The sequence below is a fragment of the Chenopodium album genome, chromosome 20 (assembly GCF_948465745.1).
Source record: "Chenopodium album chromosome 20, dcCheAlbu1.1, whole genome shotgun sequence".
Lineage (NCBI taxonomy): Eukaryota > Viridiplantae > Streptophyta > Magnoliopsida > Caryophyllales > Amaranthaceae > Chenopodium > Chenopodium album.
This window is the reverse complement of record NC_137853.1, coordinates 32,407,118-32,427,698: the sequence shown is the minus strand read 5'-3', so window position 1 is coordinate 32,427,698 and position 20,581 is coordinate 32,407,118. Positions and strand designations below refer to the sequence as shown.

At 32.9% G+C, this 20,581-nt stretch overlaps 3 protein-coding genes across 3 annotated transcripts in view; 2 read left to right on the top strand and 1 right to left on the bottom strand.

Moving 5' to 3' along the window:
• LOC145596556 (succinate dehydrogenase assembly factor 2, mitochondrial-like) overlaps positions 1-20,581 on the top strand; it is a 90,879-nt gene that overhangs the window by 40,099 nt on the left and 30,199 nt on the right. The window lies entirely within an intron of this gene.
• LOC145597645 ((+)-neomenthol dehydrogenase-like) lies at positions 5,080-9,033 on the top strand. Its single transcript, XM_081653860.1, has 5 exons — positions 5,080-5,269; positions 5,400-5,519; positions 7,127-7,385; positions 8,042-8,236; positions 8,361-9,033. The coding sequence occupies exons 2-5, from the start codon at positions 5,425-5,427 to the stop codon at positions 8,757-8,759; spliced, it is 948 nt and encodes a 315-aa protein (XP_081509986.1). The 5' UTR covers positions 5,080-5,269; positions 5,400-5,424; the 3' UTR covers positions 8,760-9,033.
• LOC145597044 (protein neprosin-like) lies at positions 12,681-20,179 on the bottom strand. The gene is made up of 7 exons (XM_081653224.1): positions 20,078-20,179; positions 19,911-19,994; positions 16,661-16,807; positions 15,212-15,367; positions 15,028-15,081; positions 14,414-14,551; positions 12,681-12,692 (listed from the first exon to the last, which is right to left on the bottom strand). The coding sequence occupies exons 1-7, from the start codon at positions 20,177-20,179 to the stop codon at positions 12,681-12,683; spliced, it is 693 nt and encodes a 230-aa protein (XP_081509350.1).

Genomic DNA, 20,581 nt, shown 5'->3' with positions numbered 1-20,581 from the left:
AAGGTGAATCAAACAGGGCCTAAGGCTTGGTTTTCTCATAGGGGGACTAACAGAATGAAGTGTTAAGAGTATGTTATATTTTTTTTTGTAATAATAGCTTAAATATCTCAATTACACTATTGTATTGAAAAACTTTACAAAAAACAAATAAGACAAAGCCCCAAAAAAAAAAAAAAAAAAAAAAAAAAAAAAAAAAGAAGAAGAAGAAGAAGAAGAAAGGAGTTAGGGCCTGTTCACTTCAGCTTAATTTCAGTTCAGTTCAGCTCCAATTAGTTCAGTTCAGTTTTAGTTCAATTAAGCTCCAACCAGCTCCATTCAGTTCAACTCATTTCACTAAATGTGAACAAACCCTAATTATAAGCGTCACATCTGATTAATGTTAAAATCTTCATGCATCATAAGTTTGTGTTAGACTATTTTGAGTTTTTGTGGAAATGAAAATAAATCATTTGGGTTGGTGATCATTCAATTAAAATTGCTTTTGAATAATAAAAGTCAAGCGATTTGGTTTCGGTTTATTTAATGCCATACTTAAACCTATTGAAACCTATTGAAATTTGAATTTTAAACTAAGATGATCAAAATTCAATATCAATCATATTAATAATCATGTGAATTTAATTCAAATCGATTTAATTGTGATTTTAATCAAATAATGATTAATTTAAATGAGATGTATCAATCACTTTAAGTAAAACATACACTCATTTAGTAGTTATGTCCGGGATAAGATAGAATCCAGTTCGGGTTCAAATTTAATTCAATTAATTTAGTTCAAGTTATGTCGGGTCGTTCACCTTTCGAATGTGGACTAGATTGGGTTGGGTTTAAGTCAACTTTTATTAATGTTCTATTCGAGTTCGAGTTGTGTCAAGTTGAATTTGGAGTGAGTTATAACAAGTAAATTTGTTTCCAGATCTGGTTTAGATCAATTAAATTTCAAGTCTAGTCATTCTTAGTTTCAAGTCAGGTTTAGTCGATCCTACATAGTTACAATTTTCATAAATTTGACCAAGTGTTACTCTTATTTTAGACAATATTTAAAGTGTGATTTTAAATTTGCACTGCTTAGTTGCTATTCTGCTATGCTACTCATATTTTTGAGTGATTATATATATATAAAAGTATACAATTTATATAAATTTATTAAAATGATTAAACATTTTTCAATGAAGATATAGAAATAAAGTTGAGAATATGAAAAATGAAAACATTGGACAAAAGAGATAATGTGAATGGCAATTAGTTTGAGAGAAAAAGAGAAAACGACACTGACATTTTTTATTTATCTTATATTGCTGAATTGAAATTATTTTTAATGAATTGATATTATATTTAGTAAATTAGAATTATTTTAATAAATTAATATTATATTTATTAAATTAGAATTATATTTATTAAATTAGAATTATTTTTAACAAATTGAATTTTTACTAAATTGAAATTATTTTTATAAAAACCAAATTTCTTTTTGCTTATAAATTTATTATGTTAATTTTACTTTTGTTTTTGCTAGTTCTCTATTATATTTGTTCTTTAGAGCTACTTATTTTGACCGATTAATCTTATATCTATTGAACTAAACTTATATTCGTTGAACATAGCCTTTCCTCTTTGTGAAGTATACCTAACCAACGTAACAAGCTTACAATTTACATGAATAGAGACATAGAGTAGCTCATATTTGACTATTTCTCACTAGTAGACCTATATATCATGATGTAAATGTAATCTCTCATACTACTAACAAAACTGAGTAGAGTTAAGTCGACCAACGACTCCAAAGAACCACTAGCCGGCCATACAGTATAAATACCCTTCCATAGTTCCATATGCCTTAAGACACTTATCTTTATACAAACAATCTCTTTTTTAATACAAAACTTAAATATTAAAATGAGATTCTCGAGCCATCTCGTCTTAAAGGTAGTTCACATTTTTCTCTCTTGCTATCGCTCAAGAGTTGCACCGAGGCACCACCTATTCCCACAAGAGAATACCCAGATCAGTAAACATGATCAACGAATAATTAAAAAAAAAAACGTTAGAATATTAACATATTTGCCTGGTTTCATTTGGATTGGAATATTTAGCCTTAAAATGATTTTTTTTGTTTTTGTTTTTTTTTTAGAGAGCCACAAGGGCGGGGGTGAACATTGATCCCAAGATCTCCTGGAATCGGGAGGGAAGCTCAAACCACTTGGCCTTAATATGAAATTATGAACATAACCCCTGTAGTTTTTAAGTCAAGTTTAATATGACCCATTTACTAAGACTACTTGGCCGGTATGGGTCAGGTTATAGACTAATCTATCCATATGGCCATGTTATAAATAATACAACGTGATATTCAAAGTAATTTGTATAATTTAGTGCAGTATTGAATAGACTAAGCTAACTAAATTATTAAAATGATGTAGAATTTCCAAACTAAATTATACAAATCCAATAGTTAGATTTAGGGGTCTTTTGGCTGGGGGTCTTCATCAAAGGGAATGGTAATCAACTTTCATTCCCTTTGTTGGTGTTTGTTAGACCTTTTTTCCCATTCCCTTTACCCTCTCCATTCCCCCAATTCCTTCTAAATTGATTCCCCACCACCTAAGGTATTTCCATTCCCATTCCCTAGCCACCAACACACCACCTTACCACCACCAACACACCTACCCATGCCACCGGAAAACTGCACCATTGCACCACCGCCTCACCCGCAACCCTTCGCCACACCTCCCCCACCCATCGCCGGCCACCTCTCCCCCCGAAAAGCCATACACTCCCCCGTAACTCTTTTCCCACCACCGCTAAAACCTAAAAAACTATAGCCCCTTCCCGTAAAACAGACGGCCAGCCCTCCCCCCGTCCGTTTTACGGGAAGGGGCTACAGTTTTTTAGGTATTAGTGGTGGTGGGAGAAGGGTTACGGGGAGGGTTTTGGCTTTCGGGGGGAGAGGAGGGCGGCGAATCGACGATTGGTGGGGGAGGTACGGCGGTAGCAGCGACTGGGTGGTGAGGTGGCTGGAGTAGGTGGAAAACTGGAAAAAATTTAGGGCGTTGTGGTGGTTGGGTGGTCGGAGAAGGTGGCTGATTGCGAGGGGCGGGGATGGCCGGAGAAGGGAGGCGAATGGTGAGGGAGGTGCGGCGAGTGGTTTGGTGGTGGAAACGTTGGAGAGTGGTTTGGTGGTGGTGGTGTGGTGGTAGGACTAATAGGTCTCATTCCCTTTGATTTTTAAACAAACAACACCTCAAATTTTAGGTATTTTCATTCCATTCCTTATCTTTCCCTTTGTTCATTTCATTTCGACTACCCCATGCAAACCAAACGGCCCCTTAGTAATTTAACCTCGAATTTAGATTTAGTAATTTAACATGGCCTCGAGTATATATAGCAGTCAGGCCAGTCACATCTCACAAGTCACGACAAAAATTTGCACGGGCGGCTGCAAATCTGAAATGGAGCAACTACTAAGTAGGAGTGTAGGACGAGGTAGAAAGCAGTAGTAGTAGTAGTATCCAACTACGGTGGATTTGACCCAGCTTATGCACTGACAATATAAATCTAAGTATTCATCCAGCCCACTAACCATTTTGACAAGTTACATGTAACATTGTGGACTCCGATACTATTTTATTATATAAAATGGGGAAATATGGTATATTCCTATAGCTAAAGCTATTAACATACTCCCTCCGTTTCGCAGAGTTATAACTAGAAAGATAAGTAAACTAATGCTAGTTGATACTTGTAAAAATGAGATAGATAGGGTGTAATAAGAAAAGTAACTTTAAAAAATGAGAAGTTGAGGTAAACTAATTGTATATCATTGACAAAAGTAAAAACAAATAATAAAGTAAAAGTGGGAAGAACTTTATGGAACGGACTTAGCTTGAACCTAAAATGAGAAAAACTTTATAAAACAAAGGGAGTATACTTCATAACGACTCACTTTTTTCAATTCACTCAACATACATCAAGTATATTAACTCATCACAACCTCCTCTCTCCCCCCTTTCGACACATTTTCACACACCACGCCTTCCAAAATGTCTTATCACTCCCCTCATCACCTAAATAAGAGTAACAACTACCTCCAAATCACACATCCTCCATCCACCATCTTCTACAAATTACTACATCCTTTTCATATTTTTTACAACTTTTGTCAAAAATGAATGATACAAATTATTTGCAACTAATGTTTTCATTCCTTTTTAGGTTGTCGTTTCTCTCTATCTCATCACATGCATTCCTATTTTTCTCTCTCTATCTTACACTCACAAATAAATTTTGCCAAGGAGTCCGTACACTAGAACTCTAGAAGTGATCAAAGTTAGCTGGCCCGACCAGTCCAATTTTGGGTAGAATTTTTCGGCCTGAAAGCTCGAAAATTTATTTTATTTGGGGGGGGTTTGGGAATGCGTTTTCGGCATTTTTAGTTGATTTTTTTAGGTCCGGTCTAAAAAGCCCACACGGTCCGACCATGTTGGATGGGTTTGGGCACAAATATTCCGGCTCGAAAAGTGGGCTTACTTTATTTTAGCTTTGGCCTGACCCGAACCCGGCCCGGCCGACGCATTGATCACCTCTATTGTACACCCTTCTAAGCTGCAAAAAATGTGAAACAGAGGTAGTAAAATTATAATTCAAAATTCTAAAAAAATAAACTGCTTAATATTTCACAAAATATTGAACAAATTAAAAACAAAGAAAGCGCTTACAACCTAATAAGTAGTAAAGCAAGCTATTCACTTAAATAAAGACCATAACATGTTTTCAAAAAAAAAAAAAAAAAAAAAAGGTAACATAAATCACCCATACCAAAGCCAAATAAACCAACTATTTTGCTTAAAGGTGTTAATTCTGATACTCGGGTCGAGTGTTGTGAAATAGAGGCGAGTACGTTTCAAAGTTGAGTCACAGCGTCACGCTAAATTATTGTGTCCATGCAAATCAAATGTGAATCAGATTTTTTTCAAATCAAATCGAATTGGATCGATTTGACACCTCCTATTCCCAAATCTATTCACAACTAATTTGAGACAAAAGAGCACGGTATATAAAAGGCAAAAGAATCCATTCAAACTCTTAAAAATTTGAACAAAGCCAAGCCCCCAAACTTATCCTAGATCTTCCTTTCCTCCCGCTTGGCAAAGCTGTTGATCAATCAAAAATGGCAGCAGACAACCGCCATTTCTTGACCTCTCATTTCTGAACTTCCATACCATTTCTTTTTCTCTCTCAATTTCTCCTCTTCTCATCACCATTACACAAGGTTATTTCTTCCCCTCATTTTTATATTCTAGGGTTCTTAATTTTACAAATTTTCTGTAAATTTTTTGTGTAAATTGCATCAATTATTAATTTTTATTTTTTCCTATTTCTTCATTATTGTTGGATTGTAGGAAGAACGAAGAATTAAAATTAAAAATGGGAAAAGGATCAAAAGAGCGCGCAAAGGAGCGTCGTGAACGTAGAATTACTGAAATTTCTCTGCTTCGAACAATGTCTTATTCTAATCAGCGGTATTTTCTTTCCCTATTTTCATTTTTATTTGATCAAAAATCAAAAAAGGTTTGAAATCTTGATTCATTGTTTTGTGAAATGATTGATTGTTATCTTCAGCATTTGAGTATCTGGTGTCACATGTTTGCCAATGTTCATTGATTTGGGTAAAAATGAATATGTTTTGATCTCCCGGAAACCGGCCACCGTTAGCAATTGTGAATCCAATGCTCAAAAGATTGGGCAATGTTTCAAATATTGGTATTAATTGAATAGGTTTTGACCTTCCAGAAACCTGCTATCTTTTTCATCTAATGCTATAATGTTGGCCAATGTTTCAAATTTTATTTGTGGCTGTTGGCAATTGAGCATCCAATGCCCAAAATGTTGGCCGATATTTCAAATTTAGGTGAAATCGAATATATTTTGACCACCCGGAAACTGGTCACCATTAGCAATTGAGCATCAATGCTATAGATGTTGGCCAATGTTTCAAAATTGGGTGTAACTGAATATATTTTGATCTCCTAGAAACTTGTTACTTTAGATAATGAGCATCCAATGCTCAAAATGGTGTCCAATGTTTCAAATTTGGGTGAAATAGTAATATGTTTTGACCTCCCGGGAACTCGTCAGCATCCAATGCCCAAAATGTTGGCCTATGTTTCGAAATTGGGTAAGGTTAAATACATTTTGACCTCCCGGGAATTTGTAACCATTCGAAGTTGAGCATCCAATGCCCAAATGGTTGGCCAATGTTTCAAATTTGGGGTAACATTGAATATGTTTAGACAACCTGGAAACCCTTCAGTATTAGCAATTAACATTCAATGCCTTCAATCTCGGCCTATGTTTTTAAATTTGGGTAAAATTGAAAATGTATTACCTCTCTGAATCCAGATACCATTAGCAAATAGCTATTGATGAAGCAGCAATGTATAAATTATGTCAATCGGGTTATTGCATTGGTCTTTTAAAGGAAACAGGCTAGAGCGTTGTCTCTTTTTTTAATTTTATTAGTGTTTTGTTTCCAACCTATTTAATTAGATGGTATAGCAGGATACAGCATGATATATTGCCTTAGATGGTAGCTTGTATGTATAGTTATTGTTTGCATTTTTTGAGTATATGAGGCGGGAATACATCATTTTGTCTAGCCACACTCTGTGTAACGATGTGGCTTAACATGAACATGGATTGTGCTGATATAAGGCCTAGTTGCTTTGGCTGTGAAAAGTAAATATGCATACTGATTTGTTATGTGAGACTTTGACCAAGTTATGGCGCTGTTTCTTATAGTGCTCAATTGGGATCTAAACAAATGTGAGGTTTATCATATCAGCGAAATAGGGTGCATTGGTGCATCACTACATCCTTTATGAAAATTAATCACTTAGTTCACTTTTATGACTAATCTCATGTGTGTTTAGATTCCTCTTCAGTGGCATAGTAAATATACTATTAAATGTTAGAGGAAGAGCCATAACTCAATTAATAGCTTTCTTACCTAGCATGAGAAAACAATTTAGGTGTTGTTTCCAAATGAAAAGTTCTAAATGAGTTTTGGTCTTTCCTGGGCGCTTTTATTTGCTTTAGAAGTTGACTCTTTCTTTTTGGAGTGTCTTAGGTGGTGGACCTCTGAAACTGTTGCGGTAGTGACTGGAGGTAACAGGGGAATTGGCTTTGAGATTATTCGGCAACTTGCTGGCCATGGGATGACTGTTGTACTGACCTCAAGAGATACCGAAGTTGGTATTGAGGCTGTGAAGGTTCTGCAGGAGGCTGATCTGTTGGTGGATTTCCACCAATTGGATATTGTTGATCCTCAGTCGATCAAAGAGTTCGCTGAATGGATTAAAGTGACTTATGGTGGCTTGGATATTTTGGTAAGCATACCTATTTCTATTGTGTTCCCAAATCATTTTGGGACTAAGGCTTTGTTGTTGTTGTTGTTGTTGTTGTTGTTGTTGTATACCTATTTCTGTTGCGTCCAGCGTCCTTCCACCCTGTTTGGCTGAGACAAGCACATTTGAGTTGCAACTTTTGTTTGAATGCTTAGGAAGCCATTCTTTTGCATAGTAACATACAATGTACTAATAAAAGTCAAGTTTCATAGTATGGAGAGATATACGTAGATGATACATTAGATGGTTGAGAGTATCTCAAGGCCTTTAAGGATTTCAGGGGGAAGATTGTTCATGCCCTCAATTAGGCTTCTAACCACTTTTCTGCTGTGCTCACTTTCCATGGCTGGGGATGAGACTTACAGTTTGGTGCTTATGGCTAATTGGCTATGTCCTCGTAAAAATTCTTATGGTGCTAGTTCACTAGATGTCAGTTTTTTTTATATAATTGGAGACTTGGAGTAGATAACAGTCATAACAATATACAATGATATAGCCTTATAAATTTTAATCTGTAAGGTTAGTTTTTAGTAATATCATTGAAAAAAAAAAAGAAACTTACTTCGTATATTACAGTTCAGCGTTAGCTTAAAGTAATGTTGTTGCTTCATAATTGTCCAGCGTTCACTACTTTTCAGGTAAATAATGCAGGTGTCAATTTCGATGTTGGATCAGAAAATTCTGTTGAACATGCAGAGCAGGTTATTAATACAAACTACTATGGCACAAAGAACCTAACTGAAGCTATGATTCCTTTAATGAAACCTTCTTCATTTGGTGCTCGTATTGTTAATGTCAGCTCAAGGCTTGGCCGATTAAATGGGAGAAGAAATGTAAGCTGAAGACCGTCTCAATTTTTTTTGGCCGTTTAGCACCCTAAAGCAAAAAGAAACATACTTTAGTTGATCTTATGCTTGCATACTCTAATCAACCCAGAACACATCTATATTTTTTCAGAGGATTGAAGATGTTAGCTTGAGAGAACAACTATCTAACGACGACTTGCTTACAGAGGAGTTGATTGACAATACTCTGAAAACCTTTCTGCAACAAACAAAAGATGGTAGCTGGACATTAGGTGGGTGGCCTCAGAACTCCACTGTGTACTCAATGTCAAAGCTTGCTGTTAATTGTTACTCCAGGTATCTGGCAAGAAAACTGTGTGATCGACCTGAGGGTGAAAAAATTAGTGTAAATTGTTTTTGCCCTGGCTGGGTAAAAACTGCCATGACAGGTTGGACTGGTAATGTGTCTGTTGAAATCGGTGCAGACACTGGTGTTTGGCTTGCACTGCTTGCTGGGCAGCCTGTTGTCAATGGGAAATTTTTTGCTGAAAGACGTGAAATACACTTCTAAGAAACTTTGGCTACACCTTGAAGGTATCAGATTTAGTTTTTTTGGGTAATTCTTTCATGATAGAATTACTGCTTATCATATTAGTGAAAAGCTGAAAACATACAAATTTTGTAATTAAATTGAGGCAAGTGTCAAATGGTTTAGGTGATATTGGCATGGTCATTACTAGACTAATATTTAACTTAACAATATCTCTAATCAGAGATTCCTCGATGGCATTTCTGTTTTCAAGAGTGTTGGAAAGCAATGTATGGACTATGCTCGTTTTAGCTGATTTGCATCTGCCCTTGGTGTTGGCATGTATCCATAATTAGCATCCTCTCTGTACACGATAGCTTCCAGCAACTCGTTTTAGTCTCACCTATATTTGCTGGAGTATGGTGCTTGCTCTGTTGCTTAAAATCTACATTTACTACGTACATTTTTTTTGTAATTGCAATCTGTACGTTTTGCTTATTGTGTAATGAAGTACCATTAACTCATGTTGGATCTCGTTACTGATTATGATATTTTGCAATTGTGCACTTAGTGTTTCTTAAACTTTTTTTTTTGCCCTGTTGCTATTAATAAGCAAGTCAAAACACAATAGTTGTTAGCAAATGGCATTATCTATTAGGGTTGTGCAAAGTTATATGAGAATTCGATCCGCATCTGATTCGATATTTTGGATACCTAATATAGGGATATTGTATGCTCATCTGGATATTGATTTTCAAAATTTTGGATATTTGATATGTAATGGATGTTGGATGATTTTATTAATCTTATTATATACCATCTTTAACAAAGCTATTCTATGATAATTGACGCGTTTACTTTTTATTGTATTACTAAACTAGTCATTGGCTCATTGCCCTGACTCATCATAGATTTATAAGTTTGATTATAATTAATTAAGAAAGGTTAATATTGAACAATATTAACAAGTGAATGAAATATAATAATCTATATCATCTTTCATTAAATTTATGCCAGTGAAGTCCTAAATTGATTTGTTTGGGATTAAACTTTTGATACATGCTAAATTCTTGGTTTATGTATCTTGGCTTGAACTCATAGGCTAATTGAGCATTTCATATCCAACATATAAAATTACACATTATGAACTTACAATAAAGCTTGAAATAAAATTTGTTATTGCAAAATGTGCTCATCATAATGATACTTCTGCTCTATGAGTGCCTCCATAAAATATCATGCGACCATGAAAATCAGTATCATAGCCACCATCTATAACAGTGTAAAGTGGATCACAATCCCAAACCATATGAATGTCTTCGGGATTTAACACATTCTTAAAGCTTTCATCAACATATGTAGCATGTGCAATAACTGCTGAATATGGAGCTTTGGTAGTTGCTAGTAGACCGCTGCCCATTTCAGGTGCGGGAACTTTTGGATAGCCTGGTCCGTAACTATAAACCTCACCTCCCCATTCAACTTTATCAGCAACGTCTGCCAATTGATTAAATAATTCTTTGGGCCAATATCCAATTGGTTTTCTTTCACGGGATACTGAGAGCAAACCCAATGGTTGCCCACAACCATTGTGGTTATTGCTTATTTTATTAATTTCTACCTCTTCTACCTCATCTATAACCACTCTTATAGCCATTTAATAACTAATGTCTCCCAATAGTTAACCACAACTTTTTGATTATACAATTTCTCTCTCTTACTTTTACCCAACTCCATCATATAATCTCTTATTTAAATCCTATCATATACATTTGCCACATCACCAAGAACACCCATCAAATGCAAAAAGTGGATATTATTTTAATCCATAACCAAAACTTGTACCTGGTTATTTGCATAACCTGGTTATTACTTTTTTTCAACAAAACTTCATTTCTCTTCATTTTTTTAATATTTTTTCACTTTCTCTCTCCCCATAACCAAGCCAATTAGTTAATGGCTGGGTTTGCTCTGATAGCCACCAATTCCCGTCATCTTGATGCTACACCCTCAAATCAAAATTTTGTAAACGGATATTAGTAAATTTGAATATGTTACACAAAATCAAAACAAATATCATGAAAACGAAGTTTAGATCTAGACAAGTTTAGATGAGGTATGAAAGATAAAGAATAATGCTAACTATGTCTTCCTCTATATATACTATTTCTAAACCCATTTATAAAACCCAAACAAATAAAAATTTACGGAGTACTACTTTTCCATTTACTAGGACAGCTAACGCGCGCATCAAAAAGAAGGTTGTTTTTGGTTTGGCATTTAAATCACAAATTTAGTTAAATTAACAATAAGAGAAAATATATAAACAACTATATTTAGGAGGTATAAATGTTAAAGATAACTAACATTATGAAAACATAAAAGTAAATAAATACTAGATGAAGCCCGTGCGATGCACGGTTTGTTAGTATTTTTGCATTTAATTAAAATTTCTAATCTCAAAAGATAATATTTTGTATTTAATTAATTTAAACTTTAAAATCTCATTCGTCAATTTTGCATACGTGACATTTGAATTATTTTATTGTAAAATAAATTAATAATCTCTTATTTAACTGGCTACAACTTATATTTGTAATCCTACATGGCGCGCTGAGAAAATTAGATCTTACGTGGCTCTCTAAAAACTCGGGGAAAAACTCCTCTTTATATATATATATATATTAGATTTTAGAGGATATAGTTGTCTAAACATTATTCATTAAAAATAGTTTGTACATATTAATGAGGGTATGTATGTAAATACACATTTTAAAGGGTATAATTGGCATTACACTATTCATAAGAGTTATCTTTCTACTTTTTATAAGGTAGGGATAAGGTAGGGAAGTTGTTACCTCCTACTCCTTAATCCTTAACAGAAACAAGTTACCAATCAGTTACGTATGTTTTGAGAACGAAGATACCATCTCTCAGTTTCGTATAATCTTAGGATAATCAAAATGCCACTTTTAATAGTTTTTTGGAAGACTAGTAAAGGTCATTTTATTCTTAGGTACTTTTTACATATTATAATCACTTTTATCAAGATATAATTTTCTTTGTTTCCATGTTATCACTAAATAAACTAACTACTATGTTTTATTTATTTTTGCAACACATTTTATTTTCACACGACTTGAGAAAGTGATTAAATAGAAAAAAAAAAACGGACATGTTAAGCTATCTATACATACAATTTAAACCATAACAACTCAAATTAGTCTAATATCTTTAATTAAGTTTAACAAAAATAATATCTTTCTTTAAGTGTATGCTAAAGTGGTGTGCTTCAAGTAAATAAAAACGAGAGAAAATACAGTAATTGATACTCCCTCCGTTTTTAAATACTTGCTCCACTTTTTTTTCGGCCGTTTTTAAATACTTGCTCCATTTCCTTTTTTGGAAAGCTTTTATAATATTTAATTCATTTCTCACACTTAGTGGACCCAACATAATACTCTCTCTCAACCTATTTTTCCACTACTTTTTCTTTTTACAATTTTTTATTTTCTCAACTAACCCACTACCTCCATATTTTATTACTTTCTCCAATTTCTCCTAAAACTCCGCGCATGGAGAAATGGAGCAAGTATTTAAAAACTCCATAATTATTTGGACAAGGTCAGTAAATACAAAATATAAATCAATCACTTACATTGACAGACAAATCACTTTACCAAAAACATTGCTAAACTTTAATTTAAACATAAGGAATAATTAAGTTGAATCCTTTTTCACCAAAAGGTAGATACAATTGGAACTTTTTTTTACTTTTGCTACCTGTAAAACACATAAGTTTCAGTTTTGCTACCTATCAAAACTTTTATTTTATTTTACTACCTAACATATGCCCTTCATTTAACTTTTGCTACCAGTTAATGTTTTCAGTTAATAATTCCATTAGTGAGATTTAGCCACCCTTATTACCACCTTCCGACCACCACTACCTCCTTAGCCACCTTAAATGTCTCCCTGTCAGCCACCAAAATTAAAAAAAAAAAAAATAAAAACATTTAAAAAACAAGCCACCAAGCCCAGCCCTCCCGTTAGCCCCCTCCCCCCTAACGGCAGCCGCGAACCCAGCCCCCCTCCTTTCCCCCACCACCGCAGCCCCCTCCTTTCCCCCACCACCCCAGCCCCCTCACTTCTTCCCCCCCTATCGCAGCCCCTCCTACCATCGCCATCGCAGCCCCCTCCTTTCCCCCACCATCGCAGCACCAAAATCGATCCAAAAATCGATTTCCCCCAAAATTGACCCAAAAATCAGTTTCCCCCAAAATCGACCCAAAAATCCCGAGACCATTACCTTCGCCGACGAAGCCGCACCCTTGTTTTCCGGCGTGGTTGGGGTCGGGGCAGCAAGAACGAGGGGGAAAAGGGAATGGCTGAGCTACGTTCGAGGGGGAAAGGGTCGCCGGCAGAAAGGAGGGGGTTTGGGCGTCGGCCGCCGGCAGAGGGGACGGGGGGGAGGGAGGTGGTTAACGGGAGGGTTTGGTTTTTTTAAAAAAAAAATTAATTTTAAATATATTATTATTATTTAAAAAAAAAATTAACGGACCCTAACGGATTCTGTTAACTGGTAGCGAAATTAAAAAAAAAGGATTTGATAGGTAGTAAAATAAAATAAAACTTTTCCCATGTAGCAAAAGTGAAACACACCTGTTTTACAAGTAGCAAAAGTTAAAAAATCCTTTTCTTTATAGTTTTTACCTTATTAAGTTACTTTTTAATTTGACTACCATTGCTGTAGAAGTATTGTGGGCATTTAAAAATTTGGCAATCATATTTACACTCCAAATATAATCCTTTATTTATTGACCATACAAAATAAATTAATCAAAGTATACCCAATAAATTATATGTAGATAGTGGTTGATAATCAATAAACTTATAATTGATTTGTCTCTTCTTTTTTTTTTTTTTTCTTTTTTTTTTTTTTTTTTATAAAATATAATAATTGCTGTAAGAGTTAATAATATGAGTATGCCGTATATTTGAGGTTGTCTAAGGATTTGGTATACTCAATTTGTGGTTGGGTTCCCAAGTTAAGCTTGGTCTAGTGGTAAGATTGTCGCTTTCAAACCTTGAGGTTGGGGAGTTCAATCCCCACTAGAGACATTTTGAGGGTGGGGATCCCTTACCCTTCCCCTCACTCCCAAAGTGTCTGACCCGCAAATACTGGACCAAAAAAACCGTGATGATTGAGGTTGGGTCAGGGTCTTTCTCCTTACCTCAAAAAAAAAAAAAAATTAAAAAAATTAAAAAAAATAAAAATAAAATAAAAATTATGGTTGGGTGGTTGTTTAAATCATCAAAAGTTATATTCTTATTTAATTATGTTTTTTAATTTCAAATTTTGATATTTGATATTTATTATGTAGTCTAACCTACTTTTTTTGTCAATCGGTCAATCCTTATTTTAATTTTTCTAATTTTGTTAATGATTATCATTCATTGATTTTATTTATTACCTAAATTGTTTTAAAATAATCGGAGGGGGTATTGTTGGTATGTAGTCCATATTTTGGACACCAGCTTTTCACTCCTCCCTCTTTAATTCCGTTATACCACCTTCGTTTTTTATTGGTCGCAACGAAAAAGTATTATTTGTAAGATAAAAATTCATTTGTTGAAAATAGTAAGAAATGGAGATAACATAAAAGAAATCTTTTACAAAATTTGTGGAAGCATACCTTATCTATTGATAAATTCCAAGCCACTTGTAGTCCACCAATTGTAGAGTACTTGGGTGGGGATATACCCAAAGGAATATCTTTAGCCACTTGAACAAAACCTGGGCATTGTAAATTTATGCAACCTTTTCCTCCCGCCTATATATCAAATTAAGTATTTATAAGACAATAAGAAAATCACTACATAAATCGATACAAGTACCTTATGATTATTAGATATAGGGATTAGATGACGATGTAGATCTAAAAAGGGGATGACATGCTCATGCTAGAGGTGTATAGTGTACATGTCCAGTAGACCTAGTGCAGCTGTGCATCAATTCTTAGGATTGTTACATAAATTAATTACTTGTAACACATTTTTTTTTCATGGTATTTAAGCAATTAAAAGTGGATGTAGGTCACATGATTAATACACTTAAAATTAAGTAAATAGATAATAAGGGTAAAAAACATGTCCATGAGCATTAAATAATTAAGGATATTTTTTTCTTAAAAAAAAAAAAAAAAAAAAAAATTCCAATTATAATGTGTTGTTACTTGCAAGTATTGAAAGACGAACAAAGAAAGTATATGGTATGAGTTGTCTTACAATAATTGAAAGGACTGCTTACCGAAAAACTGGCATACAAATGTGCTTCTTTATCATTGAATACTTTAGGATTTACCTGAATTTTAGAATGACCACACATTGTACATAAAAAATTGCTATATAATATATGTATATACTATATACAGTAGTAGAAGTTGAGACATGATTTAATTTTCTTAAAAAATAATTTACTAATTCTTGTATACCATCCATCCAGCTTCAAAACTATCATTCCCATTTGAAAGTTTTAATCGCGTCGAGGAACTTTGATCGTTATTTTGTACATTAGGTTTATAAATTGCAAGTGAGCCACCAACTCCATTGAATTTCCTTTTCAAATTGTTTGTATGAGCTAAAGCAACCTGCAGCAATACATAATGATAACTACCATTGTTTGATATATATATATATACCTATACTATTTTGCAAAAATGAAATATTACTTCCATGTTCCCCTAATATTGCAACATAAGGATGTAAGTATGTGACACAAATGTTAAGTACACGAGAGAGATAGAGAAGAAATAAAGATAGCAGAGACCCACGTGACGACAGAAAGAGAAAACTTCCTAAAATGATAAGCATGTGTAAATTGGAAAATATTACAATATTTGTTAAACTTCCTAAAATGATAATAGTTGCAATATTTGTGGAACGTATGAAGTACAATGTAGCAAATATAAAAATGTCATTACATATATACACGTAGTTCAATATTGCTTGCCTAACCAACAAAATTAAATACCTTTATAAGCATACATCAAACATAAACAATACTACTTAATGTGTTGTTCTATAATTTATAATGATATAATTAAGATCATAACTTCATAAGAATAACATGCAAACGTCACGTGTCATCTTTGCTTCAATAAGTCATGGCGTCAGTGTGTCACACTGTCACATGTGCATCGTGTGTTAGCCTATTTGTCATCACACTTCTCTGACCATATTGAATTATACTCTATAATAATATTTAGTATTTTTGAAAAAAAAAAATTATTGGCGAAACTTTAAGAGGTATCTTGAATACATACTCATGTTGTATGAGCATGTATGACCATCACACAACATGGGGTATTTTGGTCATTTTCAGTGAAATTTTAATTTTCATGGTGTATTTTGTGTTTTATTAGAAACGTATATAATACCATAAGAGTCTTAATTATAGATTTTGTGTACCATTGATATCATTGAAATTTACTCAGTTTATTTGTACTACTCGTACTAGATAAATATCATGACATATTTAAACCATCAGAAACTATTTTGATACCATTACACTATCTAATGGTAATATTTATATACTTAATGGTAACTTCACTATCTGAGGAAAAAAAAAGTTCGAATTATTTACAAAATTGTCATGGTATTTGTTTTTTGGTACATCACGAGTATACTTATAATTCCCCTAACTTTAAGTTTATGTAATAATGTATAATTTACTTGCATTAACTCTTCACATGTATAACTTCCCTATTTATATTTTATATGTCTTATATATATTAATGAAAGATGATATACATTATTATATTTTCATTCACTTATTAATATTGTTCAACCTTTCCTAATTAAATAATTTTGATCAAACTTACAATATTATGATGAGCCGAGGCATCGCCCGAACCAATAACTAGTTAATTAGAAACACTTACGCAATGCAAATAAAGAGGTAGAGGATTGTCCACGTTATTATTTTGATTAATTCGTAAAATGGGAACAGTTTCTATAGGACAATTATCGTCCTTGAATCCGAAGCCGTTAACTTTCTGCCGTTGAAGTTCTACCAAGTTTGGTATCACCTGTGCATACAAAAAAAAAATAAAAAAATATTGTGATGATGAAATTATGTAGCCAATATGATCTAGTCTATTGGGACATAAACAGAAAAGGAAAATCACGTAACTGAAATTTTATTTGTATGTAATAATGTCTTCGTTTTTTTAAATACATCACATTTAGTTACACAAAGTTTTAGGAGAGTTAATTTACATTAAAATAAATTGTTAATTTATTTAAATATAAGTACAAGGGGACCATTATTACAACACCAAGCCCAATAGCAGCCCCTGTTCGCAAGGAGCATTGCTAGTTGCTGCTGTTTGCAAGGAGGAAGCAGGATGGGAGACTGAATTTGCAGAGGCTTCTGCCTGTAGATATGGACTGATCCTTGCGCAACGATCGGGCTACTCAAGAGTGCAACTCGAGTGTGACGCGGAGAATGTGGTGCGAGCTATTAGAGCCAAGGCAACGAGTTTCTCTCCTATTTTATGATGATATTCATAGGTTGGCTTCATGTTTTAATATGTTCTGTTTATCTCATGTCAAGCGTGTGAGTAACACTCTAGCATATAATGTAGCACGTTGGGATGCTAGAGGTAGTGAAGAGTTTGTATCGTTAGGTCCTCTCCCCCAAAGCTTAATTACTTGGCAGAAATTGATCTCATTTAATGAAATTTCGCAGCTTGGTTTCAAAAAAAAAAAAAGTACAAGGGGACCATTAGAAAGATACTAGTATATGAGAAAATTTGTATTTTTTTTTAATTAGGGATCATGAAATAGAGAGAAATAAATAAAATATTTTGAGTGGGGTTTTAGGGAAAAGAGAAAAATAATATAATATATAAGTAGCATAAATATATTAAGTATAAAAGTGATGAATTAAAATAAAAAAAGGGAGTATTACTCAAGGGCTCTACCAATTTTAAGCTAGTATCTACAAATAGAGCATAATAAGGGCGGCTGAGAAAAATTATCCAAAATTAGGGTATCCGATCCGATAAACATAACGATTTGCATACCCGATCCGATAATTTGTTATCGAATATGATTATTGGATATCATTTTAAAATTATCGGTTACCCAATTCGTTAAATAACTTTTTTTTTATTTTTATTTTTATTTCCTACTTAAATGTATTATTCTATATCTATATTGTTATTATATTTCGTATTCTCTCTATTTTTTTAAAAGTGTCCCAGAGTGACATGACACACATGTCGCTGCAAAACTTCAATCAATAACATTTTTAATTATCAATAATACTCTCTCCGTGTTTTAATATGTGTTACACTTACCACATGTGGCCATGTTTTAATAAATATGACACTTCCTTTTGGCAAAAAACTACATTTTTATACTTTCTCCATTTATATATAGATAATACGTTCAATTTAGTCACATACTTTAAGGAGAGAAAAGCAAGTGTGTAGACAATGTAATTTAGCTTATTTAATCAAGTGTGTATTGGGTCGACAAAAAATAAACTTACCAAAGAGGAATATGTGTCAACTAAAAACATTTCCCAACAAGGAATATGCGTCAACAAAAAAAAAAAAAAAAAAAAAAAAAAAAAAAAAAAAAAACGGAGGTAGTATCATATCTTTTTCTTTTCATGATCCCCATCCAAAGCCATTACTACTTATTTTTATTTTTTATAATTACTCCCCCCGTATTTTATTAATTGCCCCATTTTTCTTTTGCGGTCGTATTTTATTACTTGATCCATTCCTTTTTTTTTATAATCAAACCTTTTTACAATATTTTACTAATTTTTCGTTCCTAGTATGTGGAACCCCAAACTATATATCATACTTTAACTAGTGTGTGGCCCGAACATTGATGCTACTTTACTTAAACTTTGAGATTATATGTATTAAATAATATTTGGTGTTTTTTTTTTCAATTACATACATTTACTTTCATGCGTGTAACATGGTTGCTGATTAGCTTAGATGGTTAAATAACTTTGTTTCCTACAAGTGGTCGGGTGTTCGAATCTTCTTATGCTTATGCTTTTATATGGAGTTAAAATAGTAGTGACATTGCATAATGATTAAGGTTGATGATTGAATGGTGTTTGAATAGGTGACTTGGCGTAAGTTATATGGTCTATGTGGCACATAGACTTTGCTAGAAACACCTTTTAATTTATTAGTATAGAAGATGTTTCCATATTCTCTCTCCTTTCAACTATCATACTTTATTTTTCCACAACCCCACTTCCTTCATAATACTTTCTACTGTTTTTACTAAATCTCAGCGTATGGAGAAACAAAACAAATAATAAAATACAAAGGGAGTATTTCTTTCCTTTCACATTCGTTACTTTTTAATTAACTATTAACCCACTATTTTTCTTTTACATCTTTTTTAATATTCCAACTACCCACTCAACTCTGTGTCGGTTAAAGTGTGTCAGTCAAACTATGTGTTGGTCAAAGTGTAAAACATTTTTCTTTTACATTGCTTAAAAGGCTAAAACCATGTGTCGGTCTAAGTGTAATATTTATTAAAACACATATGGAGTATAAGTATCTACAAGACTAAATTCATAAATATCGTTTTTGTATTATTGGTTATCGATTACCCGAACCGATAATGATCACGGTTCAGGTACTCAACCTATTCTCACCCCTAAATATATATAATCATATTATAAATTAACAAAAAGATTAACGGAGTAAGAATGTATAGATATAAAATCGTTAACAACTACTAATAAGGCTCCTGTCAATAAATAAATAAATACACAAATACTATTGCTATGTTTAGTTCACTATTTTTTAAACTTATTTCATATAGATTACAAAAAATTATCTATTATAAACTGTGGCATACTTTATCGTTTTATAGGTAAGTTTTTATTGCTAATCCTTGATTCGTAATGAAAATTAACTATTTTAATATATGAATCCACATATGAATAAAATATACATTATTGCAAATCTAACAACACGTATTTGATGTATTTTTTTCTCATAAATTAGTGTACATTATAGCATATAAGGTCAAATTTTAGTTAGATAAGACATATTAGAAAAAAATATATTTAGATTAAAGCAGAAAAATAATTTTAAATTGAACCATTTCAGTAATAATAAGGTGAAGAATTATTTAACTTGCCTTAGATGATTGGTTTTTCAGCGATGGATGATTAAACGCCGGTTGTTTGTAGAAGTCTACACAATCATAAACACCATGTTTTGTCTATTAACAAGAAAATAATTTTAGATTAGATATCTTTAATTAAACAAAGAATTTTATAGATAAGAAGAGTGAAAAGAAAGTACCTTGATAATCTTCACTTCATGCTGGTTAGAGAACGATATACCACATAATACATTAAAAACTAATGAAGAAAAGATCATTAAGAGGAAAGTAGGAGAAACCATCTCTAACTTTAAAACTACTACTTTGTTTTAGTAATGTATGATATATGTTCCTTAAGTAGAGATAAGCAATATCAATTTAATATAGAAATCACCAAATTGGTAAATAACCAAGACTTTATTCACATGAATCACTTAGAAGATTTTTTACTAAAAATAAAAGATTATTAACAAAAACTTACATTTAAAAATGGAAACATTGATATCATGTGTGCCACTTGGAATAATTTTTGCTCTTTTATGAATTTCAAATATGATAAGTGTAACTCATGCCCAAAAATTGTTTTATTTTAATTTGAACTTTAGCCCAACAAGAACCAAATAGGGGTCCTACCATCATGAGTAATCGCTTCGTTTTTTTTAAATGCCTCACTTTCTAACATCGGCCGTTTTTAAATCCCCAAC